Source organism: Kryptolebias marmoratus, linkage group LG11 (assembly GCF_001649575.2).
Source record: "Kryptolebias marmoratus isolate JLee-2015 linkage group LG11, ASM164957v2, whole genome shotgun sequence".
In the NCBI taxonomy this organism is placed as follows: domain Eukaryota; kingdom Metazoa; phylum Chordata; class Actinopteri; order Cyprinodontiformes; family Rivulidae; genus Kryptolebias; species Kryptolebias marmoratus.
Window position 1 is genome coordinate 22,008,602 of NC_051440.1, and position 24,372 is coordinate 22,032,973.

The window sequence follows — 24,372 nt, forward strand, 5'->3', positions numbered from 1 at the left end:
GAGCAGTCAATGAGCTATAGTTTAGCACAAGTTTATGATTTTATGTACCAAGCTCTTTCACAATGATTCTGTAGATTTTCATTTAGTCATTGCAAAGACTAATTTATTTCACTCCATTAGGATGATGCAGGAAGATTTTAATAAATTATACAAGGGAATTATATAATTATGAATGTTTGAAGGTCCCTTACCTAAATTGGGTTTACAGATGTTTGGTTCTTGTGTCACTTCATAAAATATTGCTTAAACTCTAAAAGCTTCACGAGTGAATTTGTAAAACTATATCCATTTATTGTATTTACTTATTTATGGTCATATATGTTACTATTCTTACTTTATTATAAGTTATTGATGGTAAGAAATTGTTATATTTGCTGCCTTGTGATTTTTGTTAATTGTATACTCAAGGTGAACTGCACACATTTTTTTCCCTGTCATGACCTTAATGCCCCCCACACACACACACACACACACACACACACCTCCCGCTAATAACGACTTCCCGCTGTGAAGAGACTCTTTGCAGACCTCCTGCTTTAAAGACCATGGATAAAAAATATCTCAATAACTGAGCTGTTCTCCTCATTGCTTACTTATGGGTTTTAATTAAAATTACAGCATGGGTGAACAGCCAAGTGCTCTCTAATGGAAATGGAGATGAGATGGGGAAGTAAACAGGCCTGACATCGCTCATCAGATGAATACAACCTCCGTAAAATAGCTTCAATAATTGACAATATTGTCATCACTCCCTTCTGCTTTTGTCTTCTTCTCTAGGGATGACATTTTATTTCAAACTTTAAATTTTTAGTTGTGTCAGTGTCCCCAAATTCTGGTGCTAATAGCCTTTGAACAAGTCTCAATGATAATTATTATTAAATTAAAAAGTAATAATAATAAACTATTTTAAATGGTTTTTTTTTTCTTGCATACTAGTTATGTACATTAAAATTTGGCATGAAAGGTCAGCATTTATTTTTTTTTATTTTCAAGGAATGCTTGGCCTTTAATGCTTTTTGTTTTATTGTCTGATATATTTTAATACATTTCTGGTTTTAGCACAAGTTAACCATATCAAAGCTGTGAAGCACTGAGAACTTAAACATTTACTTTCTAATCTGGTTTTACTTCTTCATCTAGTTTTATAATGTAAAATATGCAGTCATAAAGTAGCAGAATGTAAGATAGCTGTAAATTTGCAATGTCATGGAAGCAGAGCTAGAAAAAGAGGGGGTGGGGTGGGGTGGGGTGGGGGATTATATAGTCAGGAAAGAGCAAGGCATTAATGTCAGCTAGCAAATATAGCTCAGGGTTGTGGCGGTTCCCGGCCACATGGGAGGGATATGGCAGTGTCAGGCCTCTGTGTGCCAGACCTGATGGATGAGGTGGAGCAACTCGTCAATCATGAGGGCTCCCGTTTCTCCTAATAGATTGAACCCCACATTGGGGAGAACCTGCTCTCTGTCATGTCACTGCCACTGCCTGACATCTACCTCTAAGCAGCCAGTAAAACCTACAGCACAGATGACTTTCTTCTATAGTGTCTGATCAGGGACCTTGCCTCTTTAGTGAATCAACTCTGACACCGAATCCGTATTTACATCTTCTTGAGGTGCATATTTTAAGGATCTGATCTCTTTTCAGAGGCCTTTTTTCTAGCACCTCTGGTCACATCATTACCCACCACTGAACACAGCTCCACTTACTGAGGAATCGAACTCTGCAGAAAATGTCACAGCAATTAACCCATTTCCAAAGGGTAATGAGACTCTGTATCTTAATGCAGATCAGCTGTCATAAGGTTAGTGTCCTTCCAATGAATGATACAAGACTCCTCAAGCTAACTGTGGTGGTGATTCCACTTTCAAGCCAAATATGACTGATTCAGTCCAACATGCAGCATTGAACCATTGATATTCACACCACAGAATTGGAGTTACACCGTCATAATCTTTACTGGTTCACGTCTGTCTTCATCCAAGGAAAGCAACTTTTAGCCAGAAAAAAAAGTTAAATTTTAAGCATATTTATTTTCCCAAGGTTGATTTTGTTTACCGTTTGTGAGTGATCTATTATTGACCAACATCAAACAGGGTGAGACACAGAGGACCCTGCAAACTGACAGCTTAAGGTGAAGCCCTTGTTCCTCAGGTGCTCGGCAACATGCTGTACTACACAGATTGATTTTTTTTTTAAGCAGGAGTTCATGTTGAGTGTTTAAACATTGACTTCCTGCCAAGTGTCCCCAAGCAGTTGCATTATGCCTCATCCATTTCTCCCCAAAATCAACAGTATTTTCAGAAAACATGAGATTTATTGGGAAATGTGCACATTCCCAGGTAAGCTTTTAAAACTAACATCATTTATTCTCCAAATATTAAAGTAGGCTGAAGCTGAGCAGCAGCTGCATCAATCTTTGTTGAAAGTACAGAGAACATATGTAAGTTGGCAAATTCTTCATTCACTGACAAAACTCAGCATTTATTCATTCAGCTGCACAGCTGGAATAGAAGCCCAGCACGATATGCACTGCATGCAATCAGTTTTATTTTTAAAACTTTGTTCCTCACATGAAATTAGATTTCTTTTTCTTTTTTGCCTAGGTTATAATTGGTTTTATTCTTCAAAACCACGATCAATAACAAATCCATGACATAATTATTATTATGAATGCATTGCTTACTCAAAAAAAAAGTGAAATCTACTGCTGAATATGTTCAAATATGGCAGGTGTACTTTGAATTATTTAGTGACATCTGCTAGGCTGCAGGTGTTAATAAATTGATGTTTTAAAATAGTTTGATGATTAGATTATCACCTATACTTTAATGAATAGCAGATAAAGACTTTAACGAGAACAGTGCATCACATTAAAAATGTTCTATTAGCAAAATATTTTTTTTTCCAATAATTTTATAGTGAATTAACAGTTTTATATCGATCTGATTTAGTGAGACTCCTCGGACATCACATTAAACTTCCAAGTTCCAGAAATCGGAACCTGTGATTAATCACCCTATGATATCTATGCAGTATTAATTCAACACAGAGTGCACACTCAGACTTCTTGTCTTATTTTTCTCTCTTCCTCTCAGTCAGCAGAGAAATGATGAAACTCCATTTTTTAAAATCCTTTTTTTCCGCTCTTGAGCTGATTCTTGATTTTTTGGGGGGTTTGGTCACATGAAAATCACAGAGGTGATCAAATAACTCAATAGACCCATTGCATCATAATAGAAGCTCTTTTTGTGAGGTGACACAGGACAAAAAGCTTTATTATTAAATGGTGCTGAGAGCGCTGCAAAAAAAAGATTATTACCTTTGGTAGGATGGAATCTGGAGTGGCATTAAAATGCATTTGAAAGAAGAGAAAAAAGAAATTAACAAACCAAAAGAACAGATTAATTAAAAATATTGTGTAAAATACATTTTTGTAGAATCAAGATAAGGATGGGGTCCATTTTTATTGTTCTTCTAGATATTGATTTAATTTGTTTTCATCAAAAACTTGCTGTTTTTTTTAGTTTCTTATCTTTTTATGTTGTGAACTAATTGTTGTTAAAAAGGTGATGAATATGTGTAAATTTCCTCAGCAAATGGAGGATAATAAGACAAAATGGAGTGAAACCAGTAAAATTAATTAGTATTTTATAATTCAGTGATTAATTCAAATTAAATGTGTCAGTTTATTCCTCACAGTCAGGACCAGTTTTTATGTTTCCTGCTGAGAACAGGAGCTACAGTCAGAACCAAGTCAATTTTAATTAGTACATTTATCCTGTTGTTCCTTTTATGGTGTTTCTTGATTCAACAAGAACATTCAGTTTTTTGTTTTTTTTTTACTTTAAACTACTTAAAGGTTTTGGCTTATTTCAACATTTCTGTGGAGAAAATGAATATGGTGTTTGGGTGGAAAAGATAAATCTTTTGTCCCACTGCCGGCTGCTCGCCAATACTTACATCTGTTTCATTTTTAGTGTTCTGAAAAAGAACACCAAAAAGATACTTTTAGTTGGTAGTCAGGAAAAAAAAAGCTTAAGAAAATAAAAAAAAAAACAGAAAAGACATATTTGGCTTTAAATTTGTCTATATTATAAACTCTGTTAAACTTATACAGTTCTTTTTTCCCTTTTTCCATTTTCATTTATATTAATTACCATAAAAAGAAAGAAGTTTTTTTTTCTTTGTCTCAGTCGGTAGCCATGACACACAGTTATTCAAGCAGTCTTGCTTGTTTATGTAAAGCAATGCCCTTATTTGACCTCCAGGTTGGCAGCACCAGTAAAAGAATTAACAGAGCGTGTGGACTTGACACAAAGCCGTCATACAGACCAATCTGTAGTAAACAGTCCTGAGAGGAAAGACAGATCAAGCAACGTTAAAGCCTTCCTACGTCAGTGTCCAACCTTCCAGTTATTGTCATTCTTCATCAAATAAATTATTTTGTTTAAACTTACTTCACTGTAAAGGCAATGAATCTCACTTGAATAAATATATTACCGTTATAGACTGAGTCTGCCTAAACTCATAAATCAGATTTTTTTTTTTTACTTGGGGTTAGCTGGTGTGAAGGTTTTCATTTCCTTAAATCCTGCTGTTTGTGCTCAGCTAACAGGGATTAACCACTAAAAGTCTATTTGCTAAGCTAACTGTGAGCAGAATGGCTGACAGATGTAGCTTAGGTTCAGTAATCATTCTGACATTTAGAGGAATAAATCTCTACAGTTACTCCACCAATCCCACAAAGTACTCACGCTTTCTTCACTAGTTTTTTGATTGTTCAGATAGTTTTTTTATGCAAGTATTCTGTTTGTTTGTGCTCATAGAGGGCCACACAACACATTGGGAGGTTTAATGAACCTAATAATTAATGTTAAAGATGGATGAAATTTTTTTTTATTCTTGAATATTGCTTCATTTTGCCTGGAATGGAAAAAAAAGAGCCTATCCAGTGTCTTCATTGGTCATGCACTGCTCTTCCTCTCTGATTTCTACTTTAATTTTCATTTATGAGATGTACATGAATGGAATTTATTTTCCACATTTGCACACAAGTGATGAGTGCTTGTTCATAGATCAAGCCTAAAAAATGTCTCTCCACTTTTTAATCATTAAACCTTTGATGCAAATTGCTAATAAATAATGAGAAGAGGCTGTCCTCATTTATTATGAGTTAAAAAAGCTATAAAGCACTTCTTTACTACATCGGTACAAAAATAACACGACTGTTTGAATTTAAATCTGCAGCTTTCTTTCACCTCTTAACCTCATCCTATAAGAGGTTCTCTCTTCTTGCTCAGTAATGCATCTTAATGACGTTTTGCCTACATTGCATATCAGGGCGGTTCAATGGTAGAAACATATTTTACAATTTTAAAAGCCTTGCAGTGCTTAAAGGTTTGCAAAGTCCTCAAAGGCTTCTACGTTTTATGCTTTCATAAAATCAAAAAATGAATTACAGAAATCATAAAGATAGTGCAAATTAATAACAACTGTTATTTACTTGTGCTTCTATTTATTAAAAAATACTAATATTATGTATTTGTGAGTGGCAAAAGTATGTTAAGTACCTTGTGCAGCATCAACTGCAACTAAATGTTTTTTATCCATTCTCCTTGTCAGTTTTCAGTCATTTTAGCTTAATCCCCATAAATATAAGTTTAAATTCTTAGATCTTGGTGTTTGTTTATGCTATTCTTTTTTTCTTAAACTGATGACCTCCGATTGTTCCACATTGTATAATTATAAGATTCACAGTTTGCATTTAACTCCAGTTCTGTTTGAAAAGCTTAAAGGTGTGATCAGAGAAGTCTCATATTTAGCCACATCACATCTTTGCTTGTGTTTTTTTAATGCCAAATGGCAACTGGGCCAACTGTACAAACATTGCATTAAGCTTGGAAGCAACTGACATACCAAGTGTTTCTGTCCAGCTTTTCACGGTGACTCATACTGGACGTTATCCTAAATATCAGCCCTTCCTTGTGTTTCACTCAAGCCTCCTCCATTTTCTTTGCATCTTATTTAAAAGGCTTATTTAAAAAGAACTGCATGTTGCGTTCACTTCTTTTTCACTTTGTACCGTTTGCTATCACACTGCCTTTAAAATATTCCTTGTGTTCTGCCTAAACTCATAGCTGTGGTTGAGCATGTGAACACATACATTATAAATCATGTGCCTCAAATTCAAGAATCTTCTGGCTGCAGCTGTCCTTGTTCTGCCAAGACCACTGAATCATACTGATACATATGATCTAAAGTTAAACTTTTTAAAAATAATAAAAATAAATGACATTTTATCATATAAAAAAAAACCACCTGATAATTTTTACTTGTTTTTTCAATAAATTTGACAAAATGATCTGTAGAAAAAACACTGTGATGTCACTAATAACTTGCTGCAGTAGATAGTATAACAATACTTAAGATAGTCACAGGAGCACTCTTAAGTTCTTCCTCTTACATGCATAGCAGAACGCCCTCTTGACTCACACATTAACATTTCTAAAAGGCATTTAAGAAAGGCCTATGTATATCATGTGCCCTGAAGCTGACAGACATACACCCTTTTCAGCCACAGAGGTATATGGCTGACCTCTTCACTATGTCCCCTTTGCGCTCTGCAAATCAGATCTGCCTTTTAAACAGTCACCTTTTGCACTGACAATTAATGTCTCATCATCCTTCATTTATTTCAAATTGATTCACTTCATCTCCACAACCCACGGGGGAAATCTTGTTCTGGTTTGTGTCATGGAAAAGAGTCTGGCTCCATTATGCCATAGGCTGATTTTAGATTAAAGATTGTGCTCTAAATCATTGCAGGCCTTGTGACAGAGCCCCATCCTGGTCCCCTGAATGAGTTAGCCTGCCAGTGCTATCTATATATAACCACCTCAATCAGCTCACTGGCTTGTTGGACTGCAGCTGACCTTAGTGCATTATATGGGCCACAGGGACACATGGCTCTACTGACCTAGCATGTAAACCCAGTGCTCCTTGTCATAAGTAGTAATTCACGCTCTTCTGTGAAGCAGTCACAATTGATCCTCGACAATAACAAACTTGGTCATAAAACACTGAAGGAAAAGTGGAATTTTTTTTTGTTTTGGTTTTCAGATTTCAAAACTATTTCCAAAATTATGACTATGCCATTTAACCTCAAAGAAATATTACTGTAACAATCAGGAAGTTGAGATAAGAAATTTGTGAAGACAAAGATATGTGACAGAGCAGAAGACATAGCTTTATATATTCTGTATTGTAAGAATTTGTAAAGATAAGGATTCAATTTTGTTCAATCAGAGATGACTTTTAAAGAATTTTAGAACATGTTTCATTGATTCATGTAGGTATGATGAATATATTTGACTGCAAACTGCAAGAGGCCAATACAAATATCCATTCTAGTAATTTCTTGTACTCATTTCTTATACATTTCCTTTCTGGCTCTGGTTGACATAGATTGGCCTTGGTTTAAATAGAATGAATGTTACAAGATCTTAGGAAATACCTCCTTTGAAATTCTAGGTGGATGACCGAGCAGTTCATAGGTCACTCTGCCTCTGAGCACATTCCACTTACCAAACATCTTTCTACTTAAATGCTTTGCTTGGCTGGGAATAGTACAATCAGTGAGGTCAGAATATCTGGGAAACTTGTACACCTTTTTTGGCCATACAGTTAAAATGACTCACTGTGGTTTCCCAACTACTTCTAACTCCCAGGCTCTCTTCCAGATCTGTATTTATCTCAGCCCCTTGAGAATTCATGCAACAAATGATGAACACATCAGCTGTCAACTCCTACTTAAAACTTAAAGCCTACAATTTTCTTCCTCCTGGTTTGCTTTGCATTTAAATGACTGTGTGTCACTGCAAGTGACAGGAAATATAACAGAAAGGTTTTTGCTTACTTGTGCCATTTTCCTTTCAGTAATCTCACCCAACTTAACCCCTGGCTCTGAGTTGAATGGACCACAGACATACCGCACATGTCTCTTTGTCAGCTGGGGACCGTCATGTTCCCTTAAGAACACAAGTAACAAGCACGACCACGGAAAAACGGTCACTTGCTCTTGTTCTATTCTAGGAATCAGAAAAGGGTCAAAAGGAAATTTTAAACCTGTAGACATGTGTACACACAGTTATTGTGCAGACAAAATATTTCCTACTATAAGGTTCAAATTCAAAAATAACCCCTCCTGTAAGTCTCTGGTGTGAACGATTATGGCATTCATGCTAACACTAATGGTTTGACACTGGGGAGGAAATCAGAGGCTAAGAAAGCATGAGAAATAAAGTGGTTATATGTCTCGTTCAATTCTTATTATCCCAGAAAATACCTGCCAAAATTTATAGTAACTTGCTCAAGGTCTTGACTTTCCATTAATAAAGTACAGACAGGATGAGAATTGGATTTCACATTTACCCCATATTTACAGACGATAACTCAATTAAATTTTACCGGTGACAACAACTTGTTTGTAATTTTACCCAAATGGAAGCTGCTTAGGCTCACTTTTTTATGGAAGAACACAATATTTTGAGACTAAATAATAAAAATATCATGCAATCTTGTAAAATCTCAAAAGAAATAATTTTGAACTAAGAAAAGAACCTACTGTTAGGACTTAAGGTTATGAATAGTCAATTGATTTAAATACATGGTTTTCTCTTTCTTAGCAAATTGTCTTATGAATACAAAAACTAAAGAGTTTGCCCAACAAAATGAGGATTTCAGGTCTTGTTATTTCTTGAAAGTATTACATAGTTGATGAGCTTAATGTTAAAAATGACCCTTCCTTCTTCTGGCACATTTGTGTTCTCGTTTTGAGCCTTTTAACCACTTTTGTTATAGAGAGCTCTGCCTCAAATTGGATCTGGAATTGTGTGGGATATATTGACCAGGATGGAAGACTTGAAGCATAGTTTCTTTGACTGAAAAAGGGGAAAGTGATAAAGTCTTTTTGGGTTTCAAAATTTTATATTTGAGAGCCCTTGACAAAACATCACTCCTTCCTGGTGTCACTGGTGCTTTTGGTTTGAGACCAAATTTACGGCCAGAGTGGCGGCGTGCCAAACATGTACAGAAATTACATACAATATTGTGTTGAAAGTAATCTGTGTCAGCTTTGTATTTGAAATGGTGTCTGATGACAAGCTGGCCTCCTTTGCAGCAGCTAAAATTCTTGAAGTGATTACTGGGGGTGCGCAAGCTTCAACTGGAAAGGGAAATATACATGCAGGCAATCAGCACATGATCATATTTAGTGGTGTTGAGCACATTAGGTGTCAATTTATGCAATCGTTCACTTCTTAGTATTTTATCCACCTTCCTTTTAAGAATATGTTCTGCATGGATTAATTTTTTTTTTTCAAGCAGCGCTTTAAAGATCTTAAACGCATAAAAACTATTATGCAAGGTGTAAATTGCTGGCTATAATACAGATTCAAAAGTCAAAATAAAAGGACATATTTTTTTAAAAACTTGAAATTATAAACATTTCTGTAATAACTAAAAAGTGAATAAAACTAATCAAATGTTGAAATGTTAAATCAGGATAAAGAAGACTGTCATTAAAATGAATGTGGTCTAATATTAAGTGTTCCTGCAGAACTCTTTAGTGCCATACACAGTTAAGTATTATAAAATATGCACATTCATAAGTGGTGGGGAGGTGGCAGTGTGTTGCTTTACAGCAGTTGCACTTTAGTTAAAAATGTTTCAACTTTTATCCAGATGACCAAGACTTTTCAGATTGCTTCAACCTTAAACACCATTTTTTATCACTCTCATACTCACTGGGGTTTGCGTGACAAGTTCATGAATGAAAAGTAGGCTACTTAGGAGGCATAAATCCTCTTAGTCGGGTAAACATGTTAGGATGTCCACTGAAAACAACTGTTTTATTTAAAGGGTGATGTTGTTTAATCTTAATGATGATTTAAATCGTTTTATGTGCTGACAGTATTTTTTTAGAGTGAGACGGTTTAATATGGGACCGGTTTTGATGATGACTGTTCATTGGATGTCAGTGATGGAGTTGTATTACAGCCTCCTCAATGCAACATTGCTTCCTGAATAAACTCTTATTTTCCCCCAGTTTGTGAGATTATGTTGTAATTTTTTTTCTTCCTCCCCTGCAGCCCTGAAGTTGGCTTATAGTGAATAATACAACTGCGATTACATCACAACATTACTATAGGGATTGATGCTCAACAATTATTTAGTAATATGTTTCTTTGTACGTTCCAGTGCATTAAGATGTGGAGCTGATGGGAATTCAGAGGTTGGCTGACCAGAAAAGAGTAGTTACACAGTCCATTTCCCTTCTGTGCTAATTAGCATGTCAAGTGTAAAGGCACCTCCAATGAGGCGTTTAGTAGGAGATTGGGGAAGCGAGGAGCCAGGACTCTTTTTTTTTTTTTTTCTGTGTCATCAAACTGTCACTAAAACCTGACCTTTAAACTGGTCCAGAGGAGAAGATTGCATTTATTAGCTGAAATTGGGAGGTGGTGGGAGGATGAGATGTTGAACTCAGAGCCCGAATTATTGGTTTGTGTCACAAAGTGTGGCAATTTGAGGAAAAATTATCAGAGATTTTATCATCCTCAAGTGCTAACTGAAGGTCATATCTTTTGGGAGCCCTCCAGGAAAAAAACATGTATTCTGACTGAGACAGTGATGCACACAATAGTTTGTACTTCCTAACCATCATCACAGTTGAGCTGTTTTTGAATGGATAAAGAGAAGCAATAAGACTCTGAGGAAGAGTAGACGTATAAAGGGAAATATTTCTTGAACTGGCCATGGGAACACTGGATAAGGCATCATTATGTGGCAATAGAATGTAATTTAAGGCACACTGAAAGTTAGAAAGTTGACTTGTTTTTTTCTCCTTTAGAATTGGTTTTCATAATGATGGATGAGCAGGGTTTGTTTTTGGCTTTTAGATGATATTCAGGAGCTGGGGTTGTTATGCCAAAGGTGAAATAGAATCATTTCCCCCAGTTCCCCCTCTGGATGAAGAGCAGATGCAGACTGAACATCATCAACATTCAAACGGCACTCAGACACCCTGAACCTCCATGAATACAGATTGGCTTTCTGTATTGGTTAGTGTAAGGTCCTCTTTTCAGTCTGTGTTCTATCATGCACTAAGTTTATTATCTCCAGAATGAAGTCAGTTGTGGCACAGATTCACAGAATAAGGTCAATTTTCTTTGATTTGTTAACTCAAAATAAAAACGAAAGGATAGGGTGCGTTCTGCATATTCCAACAATTCTGCAACATTACACAGCAGGATTTTTTTTTTCTTTTTTATATAAATTATTGTTTGAATTACAGTACACACTGTAATGAGCGAATATTTGTGGTGGAAAATAATGGCATTAAAATAAACAAAAGGGAAATGAAAAGATGTGAACAATCAGGGAAAAAAGACAAATAATGAAAGCCTCCATTATTTGCCATCATAGCAAAGGTTTTAGCAATATTAGCAAACCCTTCCCTCTCAAGTCTTTTTTCCTTAACTGTGTCTTTATGAATAATTTACTATATGAAAAGAAAAGGTTATTAAAAACACTGTACAAGTGCAGGGAAACAGTAATTTTATCCTGTGGTATGGCATGCAAAGTAACTATTGATTATATGCCTTTCAATCTTAACATCCTCTTTTCTCAGTCTGCATCCGCTTGGTGCTCTGGTTTTCACTTAAGCGGATGTGCATATTTTGCGTCTTCATCTTCCCCGTGTCCCTCCAGGGATGCATAATGCTTTGCATTACATAACAGGAGCGTTACCATTCGCGGCACTGCTGCTCCAGGAATAAATGTATGCTCAGATGTTCACTATTTTATTTTTATGCATTTTTTGGAAAAATATTCAATCCTATTGTAAATCATCAGGAGCCTTAAACAGTGAATAAAACCCTATGTGTTTTTGCACTTGGAGCTCATTGCTTCACATCATCCTATCATGTTTATTATGGGTTTCAGGCATTACACATCAACAAATTAAAATCCCTCTTGTTCATCTGGAGTGTAGATAGGCTTTCATCATATATTTGGGAAATGTTGCTGGCAGTGTGTTTGCACCAGTGTCTCTAATGGATGCTTAGATTCTGCAGCACCAAGTCATATCTTGGTTGGCTATGCATTACACAGAAAATCCCCACAGCAAGGCCACTCACCCACTGAGCAGTGAAATAAAATCATAAACCGTATGCTACATAAACATATCCGTGCACACATGTAGCATCTGTATCACCTTTCTCTTATACCAGTTCTTAGTAAACCCAGCCGCTGTTTTTTTTTTTTTTGGCAGAAGGTCAAACAGACTGAACCATAATGATGCGCTCTTGATGTCCAAGTGCTTCACTCATTTCCAGGGAGAAATCCCAAGGCTGCTTTTCACCTCATTCTCGGCGAACAATCGTCTGACACTGGAGATACATTTGTAACGACATATTTTCCTCTTCAGGCAGTCTCAAACATAGCCAGCCAAGGTCACCTTAGTTCATTCTGCAAAGTCCCTGCGTCTATTAGGAAAAAAAATAACTTATGTTATTGGTTGTTTATTTTCTCCTTGGAGCTTATGGAGACTAAAATGAAGTGAACTTGAGTTTTGACTTTAAATACAAACATCCCAAACTGATACGATATGAACTGAGGTATACAGGCCAGGACAAAAAAGAAAAACTGTTGCTGATGGAAATTTAAACCTGCATGTCATTCTATGAGTTATGAAATAGAAGTACATATTGTCCAAAGGCTTTTGCTTAATTATTTCCCTTGCATGTTACTTCTGGCTGCAAAAATATGTGACTGCAATTGTTAGATATTATTTTGTATATAAACGTTAACCTACAAAACATTGGGTGGTGCTGTGATGACTGTGTCTCTGTTTTATATACAGCCTTTCATTGTAAGGATAAGGAGAACTAATTTGGGATCTTTGTGCAGCACATATTACCGAGAAACACAGGGTGTTACCCTGCACAGTGACATTTATTCTTGAGCTCATTTAGGTTCTGCAAGGGGTATAAAGTAGCAGAAAAATGTGCTGATGACAGCTTTGTGCCTCTTTGTTTTACTTGTAGCGCTCTATAGCTGCCATATGGTGCATTAGGGATTTCCAGTTTTTGTTAGCGTGTTGGTTCCCTACTTCAGGTACTGTGTGGGAAACAGGTTGAGTGTCGAAATGGTATAAAACACAAAGCTCTGGCAATGCTCTACCTGTGCTGAGCCAGCACACTCATTAAGCCCTTCAACCAGTGAAAGTTAATGGGACATTGTCCAACCGCCTGCTTGCCTTTTAGGATTTTCGGCATGGCTGCACTGGCAGACCAGAGTGAGGTATTTATATGAGCCAAATGTTTGTGTGTCTCTGCAGGCAAGCCTGTTTATGTGGAGGTAAACAGGCACTCGTAAAAGGCACTGCCTTGACATGAACTGATATTTATTTTTCTAACATGTTCACTTTTTATTGTGCACAAATGCCCCATTAGATATCTTCATAAGCACCTTTGATGTCAACAGCAAGCAGCTAAATTTACATTTAATTAGCTCCTTGTGAGTCTCTCGCTCTGTTATCAGCTCCATTAATGTATTTATGTCTCATTGTCCTCATTAGAACATCACTGGGATTTTCTTATGTCCCTTTATCTTTCTAAAGGCCTAAGTACATGGGGTCTGTTCATTGAATTTGATCTGACTTAGTTGTAGCAGTTAAGACCAGAGCAGCTGCAATCCCTGCAGCCACTCCACATCTGCAGCATGAAGAAGTAAAGAAGCTTTTTTCTTCTGTGGCAGTCTCTGTCTATTTTGGACCAAGGTTTTGGTTTTTGGCTGTGTGCTTTGTAGTCTGTGCCTGGCTCACAGTCCCCCTTTTTATCCTTTCCCCTGAGTCTCTCAGAGTGACACTGGTAAGCAGAGCTGCCTTGCTCTCTGGCTTCAATCATTGAATGAATCGCCCCTTCCTGGTGCTCTTCTATTTGTTCGCAATGCATAATTAAAGTGCCTGTGGGTTTTTAGACTGATTGAAGAGTCTTGTTTAGATATGTGAGATCTAAAAGCAGAATTAGTCAAATGTGTCTAATACCCTTTGTCTGTCACTGTCCTGGCTCTCTTCCCTTTTTCTTTCTTTTTGTGTCTTGTCTTCTTAGGATAGACGCTGTTGTCAGGTGTGAAAGTGTATGGATGTGTCAGTGCTGAAGGCTGGGATAGATCTGGACAGGCAAAGAAAGGCTTGTCTGTCTTTAATCCTTCCTGGCACGATTGATTCAGAGTCACTTTGGAGTGAATAGGCCTTTCACAGCATCTCAGGAGAGAGAGGAGAGAAGGAAACCAACCGAAATTCTGCATCCCTGACAGGTGCATCACTGACGACTCCTAAACAGAGTCATTTAGGCCCAGATATCAATGTTCCAAATCCCAGGTACCCAACCAGAACAACGACATTGTACAACTCTGGGTGTTGAGCTATGGATAGTGGAAATGAACTGCATTTGAAAACATAGGCACACAGTTGTAGATCTCTAAAAAATATCCTGTCAAATGCTCAAATTTGATTTAGATATGAATAAAACTGTAAATTGAATATATAAAAGCGCACTCTTTCTTAAATTATAGGAAACATGTTTAAACAAAGAAGTTTGCTGTGTCATTACTCAGTCAACTGCAAAACTTTTTAGGTAATTTTGTGTTTTGGGTGAACATTCTGGGACCCCACTGGGCAAATAAAACTTTAACCAGACGCATATAACTTTTTAATCTTACACTCTACATCTGCCTCAGTCATTTGAATTCATGCAGTCTTAATTTTGAGCCTGACAGCACCTCAACCACCATCACAGCCTCATGAATAATTTACTCGTTATACAGCTCACACTGGTTGTACAGTATTCACAGGGTAATGACTAAGATTCCCTAAGGAATCCCTAAGAGACTGAAAGTGTGAAGTTGGACTGGAAAGCTCTGTGTACAGTAGTAGTTTTTTCTACCACAAAGGGAAGAACTGTCATCTAAGGGGATGTAGTAAAGCAAAGCACATAGAGGCTCATAATGAAGCAGGCACAGATTTTTATTGTATCCATCTGAACATTTTTATAGAGTTCACTGCAGAAAAGCAAGAGTTCAGTTCTAATCATCAGGACTAACCTGAACCAGCTCTTATTTCAAAAAAGACTACTTTCTTTTACAAGAAAAATCACACTTTTTGTGATCCTAATGCTTGGAAAATAATAATGCCTACATTTATTTAATAGCTTTTAAGTGGTGTGTTGAAAGTAAGTAATATTTTTTTTTCCAATATAGAACTGTCTGCACTTGCATCCATCATATAATTGTCCAAGGCAACATTCAAAAGGCCCAGTGCCTTACAGCTCCTGACGGGCTAATTGCTTTTAATGCACTGCATTTGTTGTAATTCAGCTCATCAGCTTCTGTGTAGTGAGTCGGAACCTAAATAACTCCTTGCTAATAATGATAGAGGACATAAAAACAACCAGAAGAACAAGGTAATTTAAAGTATAAATATGTTGTAATAACCCAAAACATTACTTCACACTCACAAAGACTTATGTATTGTTTCCTCATGTATGGAAACTTTGGTGATAGAATATGGTAGAAATATTTATCTGGTAGAAGGTGTAATAAAATAACCCTCTCCGACAGCCACACAGTAAGGTGAAGAGTTTACACTAAAATTACTTCTTTTTTCTTTCCAAGTGTGCTTCAGAAAAGGCCCTTTTCACTTGCAGGGTAGAAAACACAAATTTTCTGTCTTTTCTTCTGGGTGTTTTTGCACCTTTTTGATGTTTACAGTTGCTTTGTTTTGTTTGTTGCTCTGTGATGCTGGTTGCCTTTTGCGACTTGCATAGCACATCTATTGTAACACGACTCACAGGATTGCAGAATCACATAGAATACTGAAGAATCTCCTTTTAGCTGCAATGAATATCCACTGACTTCCTTTCAGTGCAAAATCAATAATGGCAAAAACTGAAGTGTTCTTTTTTTTTCCTCAGTTAAAAGAAAAAGGGAGTTGCAGTAAAGGGCAGAGAGGATTACAAAGTGATAAAGTAGTTCTGTGCTCAGCTATGGTGTTACGGAGGCATTTTCACATATTTTAATGTTTAGTGTTCTGTTATTGTACAGTTTATGTGCTTCCTAATTATTAAGAATATTGAGTCATTAATGTGAAACAGCAAGTCTATTTACAGATAAGCCATATTATGAAAATCACCTGCTTATTGTCTCCCTCACGCTGGCAAAAAGGCTACGACTTGTCATTACATGGACAGTCAATCTTGCCTGTTTTTTTCTAGTTCCAGAATATTGGTAGCCAATCTTTTAATAGTCCTTTAGGGTGGGGCCACTGTGGATTGGGCATGATCAAGCACATCCTACAGATGCTTAATAAGACTGGGTTCATGGGAGTTTGGTGGCTGGTAGTCGGGCTCTTTGTGCTGCTCCTGGAGACATTCTTGTGTAGTTTTGCTGTGTGGTTCAGAGCCATTGTTGCTCTGGTCAATAGTGGCCCCTGAGCATAAATTTCAATGGGGCAGACATTCATTTCAATTCGTATTACATTTTCTGTGAAAAAAACAAAATGGTGACAAAGTTGTTACTTTTTTTTTTTTCTCTTCCAGAGGACAAGGTTGTGTCTCATGAAAACCAGTCTGTTAATTAAATCAGAGAAACGGACTCATCTCCACCCACCTTCACTCGAAATATTAGTATTTTTAATTTTAACTGGGTAAAATTAAACAGACAGACAGACACAAAGCTTTCAGAAATGGATTTCTGATTTTATTTGAAGTAATATTTCTGCAGTAATACTTGAGATTACTATATGGTGGATATGGTGGAAAAACTTCTGTGAAGTAATTTTAAAAGATACAAAACTAAAGAAGTGATGCTGGCAAATATACATATTAAACCCTTTGATTAAAAGCCCAACTTGTGCTTGAACCTACAGCCACAAATTTACAAAACTGCAAAAACTGGGCCTGTTGAAAAAAATGTCCCATTGTTTATCTCCCCTTTGCATTTAATTTTCTGTGTTCTGTTCATGATCGGTCTATCGGCTCCAAGCTGCTGACTGATGATTTGTCTTCTAATTTTATTCTCATAAATGGATTTTTAAACAGAAAATCTCCACTGTTGGACACAGCAGGTGTTGCAGCAAATATTCCTGCATTAAATAAGATCAGGTGAGGTGTAATGTTTGTAGAGATTGTATCATTGAACTAAAACCAGCAGAATTTGTCCACAGGGCAGAATATTTTGCGCCCCAGTGAGACTCTGTTGGAGCTGCCCTGCAGTCCTGATCACCACAGACAGACGACATACTAAATCTACTGACAAACGCGGTCAGTGACCTGTACTGCCCTATAAATGCAAATAGGTCAAAAACTGAGAGTGAGTCACACAAAAAACATTTTAAATTGCATTTAAAATTGTCAGAATAGTTGGAAAAACATGGAGAACAAAACAATGCACAGCAAACAAAGTAATCAAGTAATTCACTTTGGTTATTAGGAGGAACTACTTCATGAGGCAAGTTCTTTGTTCCCTTATGGACCGACTGGCTCTGGTAGAACCCACTGCAGTCAGAGAATGCTGTTGCTATTTGATGTATATTTGTCTGTTACAGTGTCTGGATGTACTGTTAAGTTCAATACGACACCCGCAATAATTGTAGGACTAAAAGGTATCCTAGTGGGATACTGCATACTAGTAGAATGATCAACATTGATGGTTTTGACATTGCAGCAGATCACTGTTTATTTTCCAGGTGAAATACAAGTTTATATATCATGTAAACAGCTGCATCTTTGTTGACTTGTTTTTCTCTCAGCGGCTTAACTAAACTGAAATAAGAGACTTCAGCACATTCAGCTCCAGTTCCAGTGCCAGGACACGCTCATTCAGTCAAACTTTGTGACTGGTTCATTAAGCTTTTGTGATGAGAGCAGTGACGGAGGGCAGTAGTAATTGGACAGAAGCAGGCATTTTTCGCCACAGGTCATGACCTCTCCGAATGATCGGTGTGTGAAATGTCCTCCAATGTTCCACCTGCACCCCACTGGCACCCCCCCCTTGTGTGTGAGAGATTGAAGAGGGTTGCTTTCAGGTGGCTCTGTGTCACTGAACTATTTACCGCAGCAACTGATAATTTTCTACGCCAACCACTCGGAAGAGGGGTCAACCCCCATTTTCTTCTCCATCTCTCTCCCTGAGCTCGGTCCTTCTCTGACACACATCTCATGTGTTGTTTTCTGATCTGTTCTTCCACACATCTCATTGATGACCTTTTTTATATTACCTTTTTCTGTAGAAAGTTTCCTCACAGTTGCTTCCAACTTTAATATTGCAATTATCCCCCTGCCCTATCCTAGCTTGTTATAACATCAAGAGGCCATTCAATGAACTAGACAAAGTCACGTCTCATAACCTCCTGTTTCCTCCATCTCAAAGCTAATTTTGATCTTTTCTGCTCTTCATTGGGATTTTTGGCACATTTCTTCAAGTGTCGTTTAGGGATTTAGGCAGTGGACTCCATTCTGTCTTTTTAAGAAAGTGCTCTAAAATATTGCCTGGCAGATGTGAAGGTTACACGCTGTCTCAGCACCCTCCCATTATTGTGGAAATGTACTTAAAATTAAATGCAATTAAAGGCTCTTTTGCTGTCAACTTCTTGAACTCACTTCAACTTTTAAGAGCAAGTCAAGTTTTTATTCTGGCTGCAATTCCTTTTCATTATCACAGACATACAATTTGTACCTTTAGGTTTCAAATATGAAAGTATCCTTCAGAGTGATGTGCATACTGACAGAAAGCATCTCTTGTGCTGCATGTATGCACAAAATTGCAATAACACAGAAGATCCAGACAAAGAAGCTGATTTGTTTTGACAGTGTTTTCCAGTAACTAAACAAGAAAGACGTTTGGAAAACTAGACTTGTAAAAGTCTTTATCTATCAATAAAATGTGCTAACTATTCTTTTACAAGTGTAAAAGAATAGTTAGCATGGAAAGCTGTCATGTGTCAGACATGGTTTCTTCATAATTATTCTGCAGCTTGCAAAGAAACACATATGAATCAAAACAACAGTGAAAGCAGTAAACAGTCCAGAGTGTCTGTGGTGGTTGTTTGTATCTGTGCAAATAAATCTCACTGTTTAAATAATGTGTTAGAGCATAAGTAAACAAACAAATTACAGACTCACTGGTCTGATGTAATCAGTGGCTAGAGGTATGGTAGGATGTTTTTTACTAAATGACTAGAAAATCATTTGCAAAGACCTAAAACATTTCAAAACCAATGCGTTTTTTAATTGCCTCATCAGTCAAATAATGTAGTGATGTTTACATTTATTCCTCAATCCCAAATTCTAACGATAACCTCAACTGTTTTCTGATCAAAATCTTCATGTGGAAGTGAGATTTCTCTGTTACTATTTTCACACCTCTCCAACATTTGGGGCTTCTTTGATCCTTTCCTTCAGATAGGCTATCAAAACCTTGCTCGGTTATGATGAGATAAGGAGCTCAATCTCAGGCTTACAATGAAGGTCAGATAAGTGGCAAGATCAGAGTGTACATAGGTGGTATTTCATGTGGCGCAGACACAATTGTCCTATGTCAGCTTGGCGTTTAGTAGTGAACCAAGTTGGAGATTATACCTGTAGGTTCAGATCTGACAGAATGAGAGGGGTTGGGTGGTTTCCTGGTCACTTTATTGAGTGACACACTTGGATGAGCTCCCTTCACTGGGCATTAAATACAATTAAAGGAAGGCACTGTATTCCTCCACAGCAGGGCTCTTAAACCTCCCCACACTGGCAGTAAATCCACTTTATCTATGTGGCCTCTTAAACTTACTATTAGTCCCCTGCTTCCTTAAATCCCTCCTCACAGGATATATAATCTGGCCCTTTGAATGGTGTTAGCTCTGATTCTGTATATTATGCGTTGTACTGCATAAGGACATGACTTTTTTCAGCATTTTCAATTGACATTTTTATTCTCCTTGTTTTTAATCAGGGAAGCATAAAATGCTGAAAGATACTTCCTGGTGAATTCAACTCCCGTTGAATTATTCAGAATGGAAATTATTAAAAGTCTTGGTGAGCTCTGATGCATCTTTCTCCTTTTCTAAGTGGGGACACTCAATTTTAAATGAAGGTAAATCAAGTGTGGCTCCCCTATCGTCTATATGTGGATAAATAGGTGTCCTCCTCTCAAAGACTGATTGTTCTGTTTGAAACCACCCACTGTTTTTAACCTTGACAGTAGACTTTGTTGAAACACAGTGTCACAAAATAACTAAGTTAGCTGTGGAATTTTGTCATTTTAAAACAATTTTTAAATAAGGTTTTAGGTATTTTTGCAAAGTATTGATTTTTTTTCTTCTTCCTTTTAAATCACATTTAGTCATTTCCTTGTTTTCACAAGGCCAAGGATATCATCTTCCTCATTGTACTGCTCTCTGTGAACCAAATCGCTGTCGACCTTTGTGGTCAGTCCTCATCAAGTCAGAGGACAACGATTGTGAGACAGAGCTCGCCTAACAATTGAGATGGGATCTATAGATTCTGTAGGATTTATTATATCTAAGGCATCAATCGTCACTTTTTCAGACTTGAGGCTGTTGAGACTCTGAACTTATATTTACACATCACCTAACACCATTGAGGCTTGCGCTTTCAGTGGATTTAGTGATGTGCATCAAGTCACTTTGTTTGCCTGTGTGACAAAATTGACAAACAGATTTGCCACAAGTCAAACTGAAGTTGGTTTCAGAGGGCTGCAGGTGCACAACAAACCTATCTATTGGGTTATCTTAGTGTTAAATTTTGTAAGCTTCAGATGTTGTTTTATTATTATTATTATTTATTGAGCTGTGGATTTATTGTTCTGTACAGAAAAAAAAAAGTTTTAAACCAAACCATATTTATTCATAATTCCTGTCAGATGATGCCTGGTCTGAATTTTGTGTATGAATCAGTGCCTCAGCGTGTGTTTGTTTGCATGCACAGCAGGTTTTCTGCACATATTGCTGACAGGCATTAAAGTGTTCCGATGCAGTGGTGCAAGGATTAGAAATAAAGAGAGAAGCAGGGCAGAAAGAAGGGGGAAAGGATAGTAGCACAGTGATTTGCCTTGGTACCTTTCCATATTTTACCTTTGGATTAATGTCATTCATTTGTAGCGATGTCCAGATCTGTCTGGCATTTTCATTTTATTGGGTGTTAACAAAAATGTCAGTAATTTAGCTCGTTGTCTATATTTCACAAAATGATGGTCGTGCTGTGAGTCTTCTCAGTGATAAAAAGATCCACACATCAGCAAATCAAAGCCTTCAAAATTCACTAATCTTGCCATAACATACACTTTTCAAACCTCATACAAATCAGCAGTCTGGCAGGGTGAGATTAGGGAATTGCTCCCTCTAGGTAAAGTTCAAATCCACTGCAGGTGGTTTAGAAAAGCTTGGAACTTGTCATTTTCGGGTTTGGGAGTAATTACATCTATGTTTGTTCTGGATTTAATGTAATCAGCTCAAATGTTAAAAACCGGCGTGGACCAAGTCCAATTTCTACCCTAATCTCTTGCAGAGCTGTTATTGGCTTATCATTGCTGTAATTAGTGTAAAACCTCCTGTTCTTTTTAGCAGTGTTTGGTAACTGTGTGGGGCTCTGGCAGCCAGAAGGAAGCTAAAATTTACATTGTTTTTTTTTGTTTGTTTGTTTTTGTATTTTTTGTATTTTTAAGCTTTTGTTTAAAATTACTCTGAGGAGGTATGTCTTTTTAACCAAAGCAGCCACAAGTGAGCTAAAAATGAAATGGGTTGAGAATAATTTCTGCAGCCCAGCCTGAAAAGACTGCAAAGTTTTCCAGTTTCTCACCTTGACATCTGTTGTCTTTTGCCTTGCAGTTATGTGGCTGTGGGCTGCTTGGCGTAGGCATCTGGCTCTCTGTGTCACAAGGCAGCTTCGCCACCTTCTCGCCCTCATTCCCCTCACTGTCAGCTGCTAACATGGTCATTGCCATTGGCGCCATCGTCATGGTGACAGGCTTTCTTGGTTGCCTGGGTGCCATCAAGGAGAACAAGTGCCTGCTTCTAAGTGTAAGTTGATCTAAATTTCTATACATTATTTCACAGCTGTCTTAGTATAAATATATACACAAGTTGCATCTCTTAAACTTTTCCTCACTCCCCAACTTTAACATTCTTTAAAACACTGACTAACATAATTTGTAAAGACAGTATCCAAAATGTTCTAAAATATGTTTTATTTATACCTTAAAATGAATAAAAGAAAGTACAATCCTGCATAAATTGGAGATTAAAAATAAATTTAAATGTTTAAGAACTCATTTTTTTCCTTAATATATGAGAATATGTTCAGTAAACAGAATATTTTTTAAACTGTCCATTTTCTACTTTTTATTCCTGTTCCTATAGTTCTAACCTGGTCTACAAGATGATTTGTTTCACACGCACATTGGAAGTCATTTGTATATAAAAAAAAGTAAAAGTAATAATATTATTTAGCTGGTGATCAGATGAAGCTTCTATCAGAGTCGGTGACAAATTTCTGCCACTCAATGTAACATGGAAGCATTCTGTATTTTGGAGTTGTCATTGCTACTTGCTAAAACCTGCCCAATGCTAACAGTATAAAACACAAATTAGTCTGAACCTTTATGTTATGATAAGATGAAGTTGCTTTGGAACCCGGTCAAGATGGATTCTCTCATTATATTTTTCTTGCAAATGTGAGAATCCAACTGCTTCATGAAGCAACTTTACGATCTGGCATCCCAAAGAGCTCTGCATGGTCTGATTTGTTAACCGGGTAAAAACAACACTACTTTATTATGCACATGGTTGTTGGTTGTTTGAAAATGCTTGATTATAATCCCAAAGTTTAACTGAGTTTATATAGGAATTTATTGAGTTTATAGAGGAAGAACTTTTATAAAAAGCACTGTTTTTAGGTAAAGTTGTCACCTTTACCAGCAATTTCATTTTCATAAAATGGTTGGTACAGTGGCATAGTGGTTAGAGCTGTCACCTCCCAGCAAGAAGGTTGTAGGATCGCTTCCCGGCCTGGGGCCTTTCTGGGTGGAGTTTGCATGTTCTTACTGTGCACAAATGAGTTTACTCCAGATACTCCGGTTTCCTCCCACAAAGGATGCTGCACAGACCAAAAACATGCATGTTTATTTACTCTAAATTGTCCTTAGATGTATAACACATATGGCCACATATGTCTCTATGTGGCCTTGTAATGGACACAGTTACTGCTGGAGATAGACACCAGCTCCCCACAACCCGGAAAGGAGAAGCGGGTAAAGAAAATGGATGGATAAATGTTGAAATGTTAATGACCTGCTAAATGTAAGTTGTTCTTCAGGACAACATAAAATGACAGTAACCCATTAAATGCTGTTTTGTTTATTTATTTTAAATTAGTCTCAAAACCCCTCAATTTCTAATCTTCTCCCTCCTTTTCTAAATTGCAGTAACAGTTGATCAAATTAAATTAAATTTAATTTAATATTAACAATAATAAACTCACAACATTCTAAAACCAATTATTTTCTGTTGTTGTCAAAAGGCAGCCACACAGTTAAATGTGAATTAAAGTAAAACAAAAGGGCATTCTGTCATCTAACTTTTAAGTAATGATTTTTCTTGTTTTTGCAACCAAAATGCAAGGACAACCATTGGCTTTAACCTTTATTAATATTGTTTTTTTGTCAGCAAAGGAAAAGTCCCAACTCCTGACCACCATGTCCACCTTATGAGGACTTTTCACACATTGTTTTCTATGTGTTCAGTTCTTTGATGACAGAAACAGAAAAAAAATGTAAATGATTACAGTGGGAAATTCACTGTAATCAAATGTAGAAAATATGAGCATAAAGAGAAATAGACAGATGCTGACATCCACCACATGTTGTAATTGTTCACTACACTACATGTACAAAGAATTCCATTATTGTTGTGAGGACGCTGGAATCAAAAATAAAACTTATCTCCTATGTTTGGTGTTTCCACAAAAAGATCCTGCAGCCAACAGCATAACATATGGTGTCTTTTTGCAGCCGAGACATTTAAGAGTTAATGTAGTAAGGAGATAATGGAAGACTTCATTGTCTTTTTGAGGCTGTGCCAAACTTATGTCAGCCATCAGGTGCAAACGCGCAGCAAACAGCTAAACGCACGACAAACTGCAAAACCTGCTGCAAACACTTGAACGATGCAAACTCCAAAGCACACAAACACAAAAAAAAACAACGCAACGGGAAAACGCTGCAAAAAGAAAAATTCTGCAATCACAGAAAATA

The 24,372-nt window shown here is 36.9% G+C and overlaps 1 protein-coding gene across 5 annotated transcripts in view; it reads left to right on the forward strand.

The window, feature by feature from the left end:
• tspan9a (tetraspanin 9a) overlaps positions 1-24,372 on the forward strand; it is a 165,363-nt gene that overhangs the window by 110,982 nt on the left and 30,009 nt on the right. For all 5 annotated transcript variants that reach the window (XM_017419038.3, XM_017419039.3, XM_017419040.3 and 2 more), the window contains one exon: positions 21,950-22,141. In XM_017419038.3, coding sequence (XP_017274527.1) covers positions 21,950-22,141 — 192 coding nt within the window. The remainder of the gene's footprint in view (positions 1-21,949; positions 22,142-24,372) is intronic.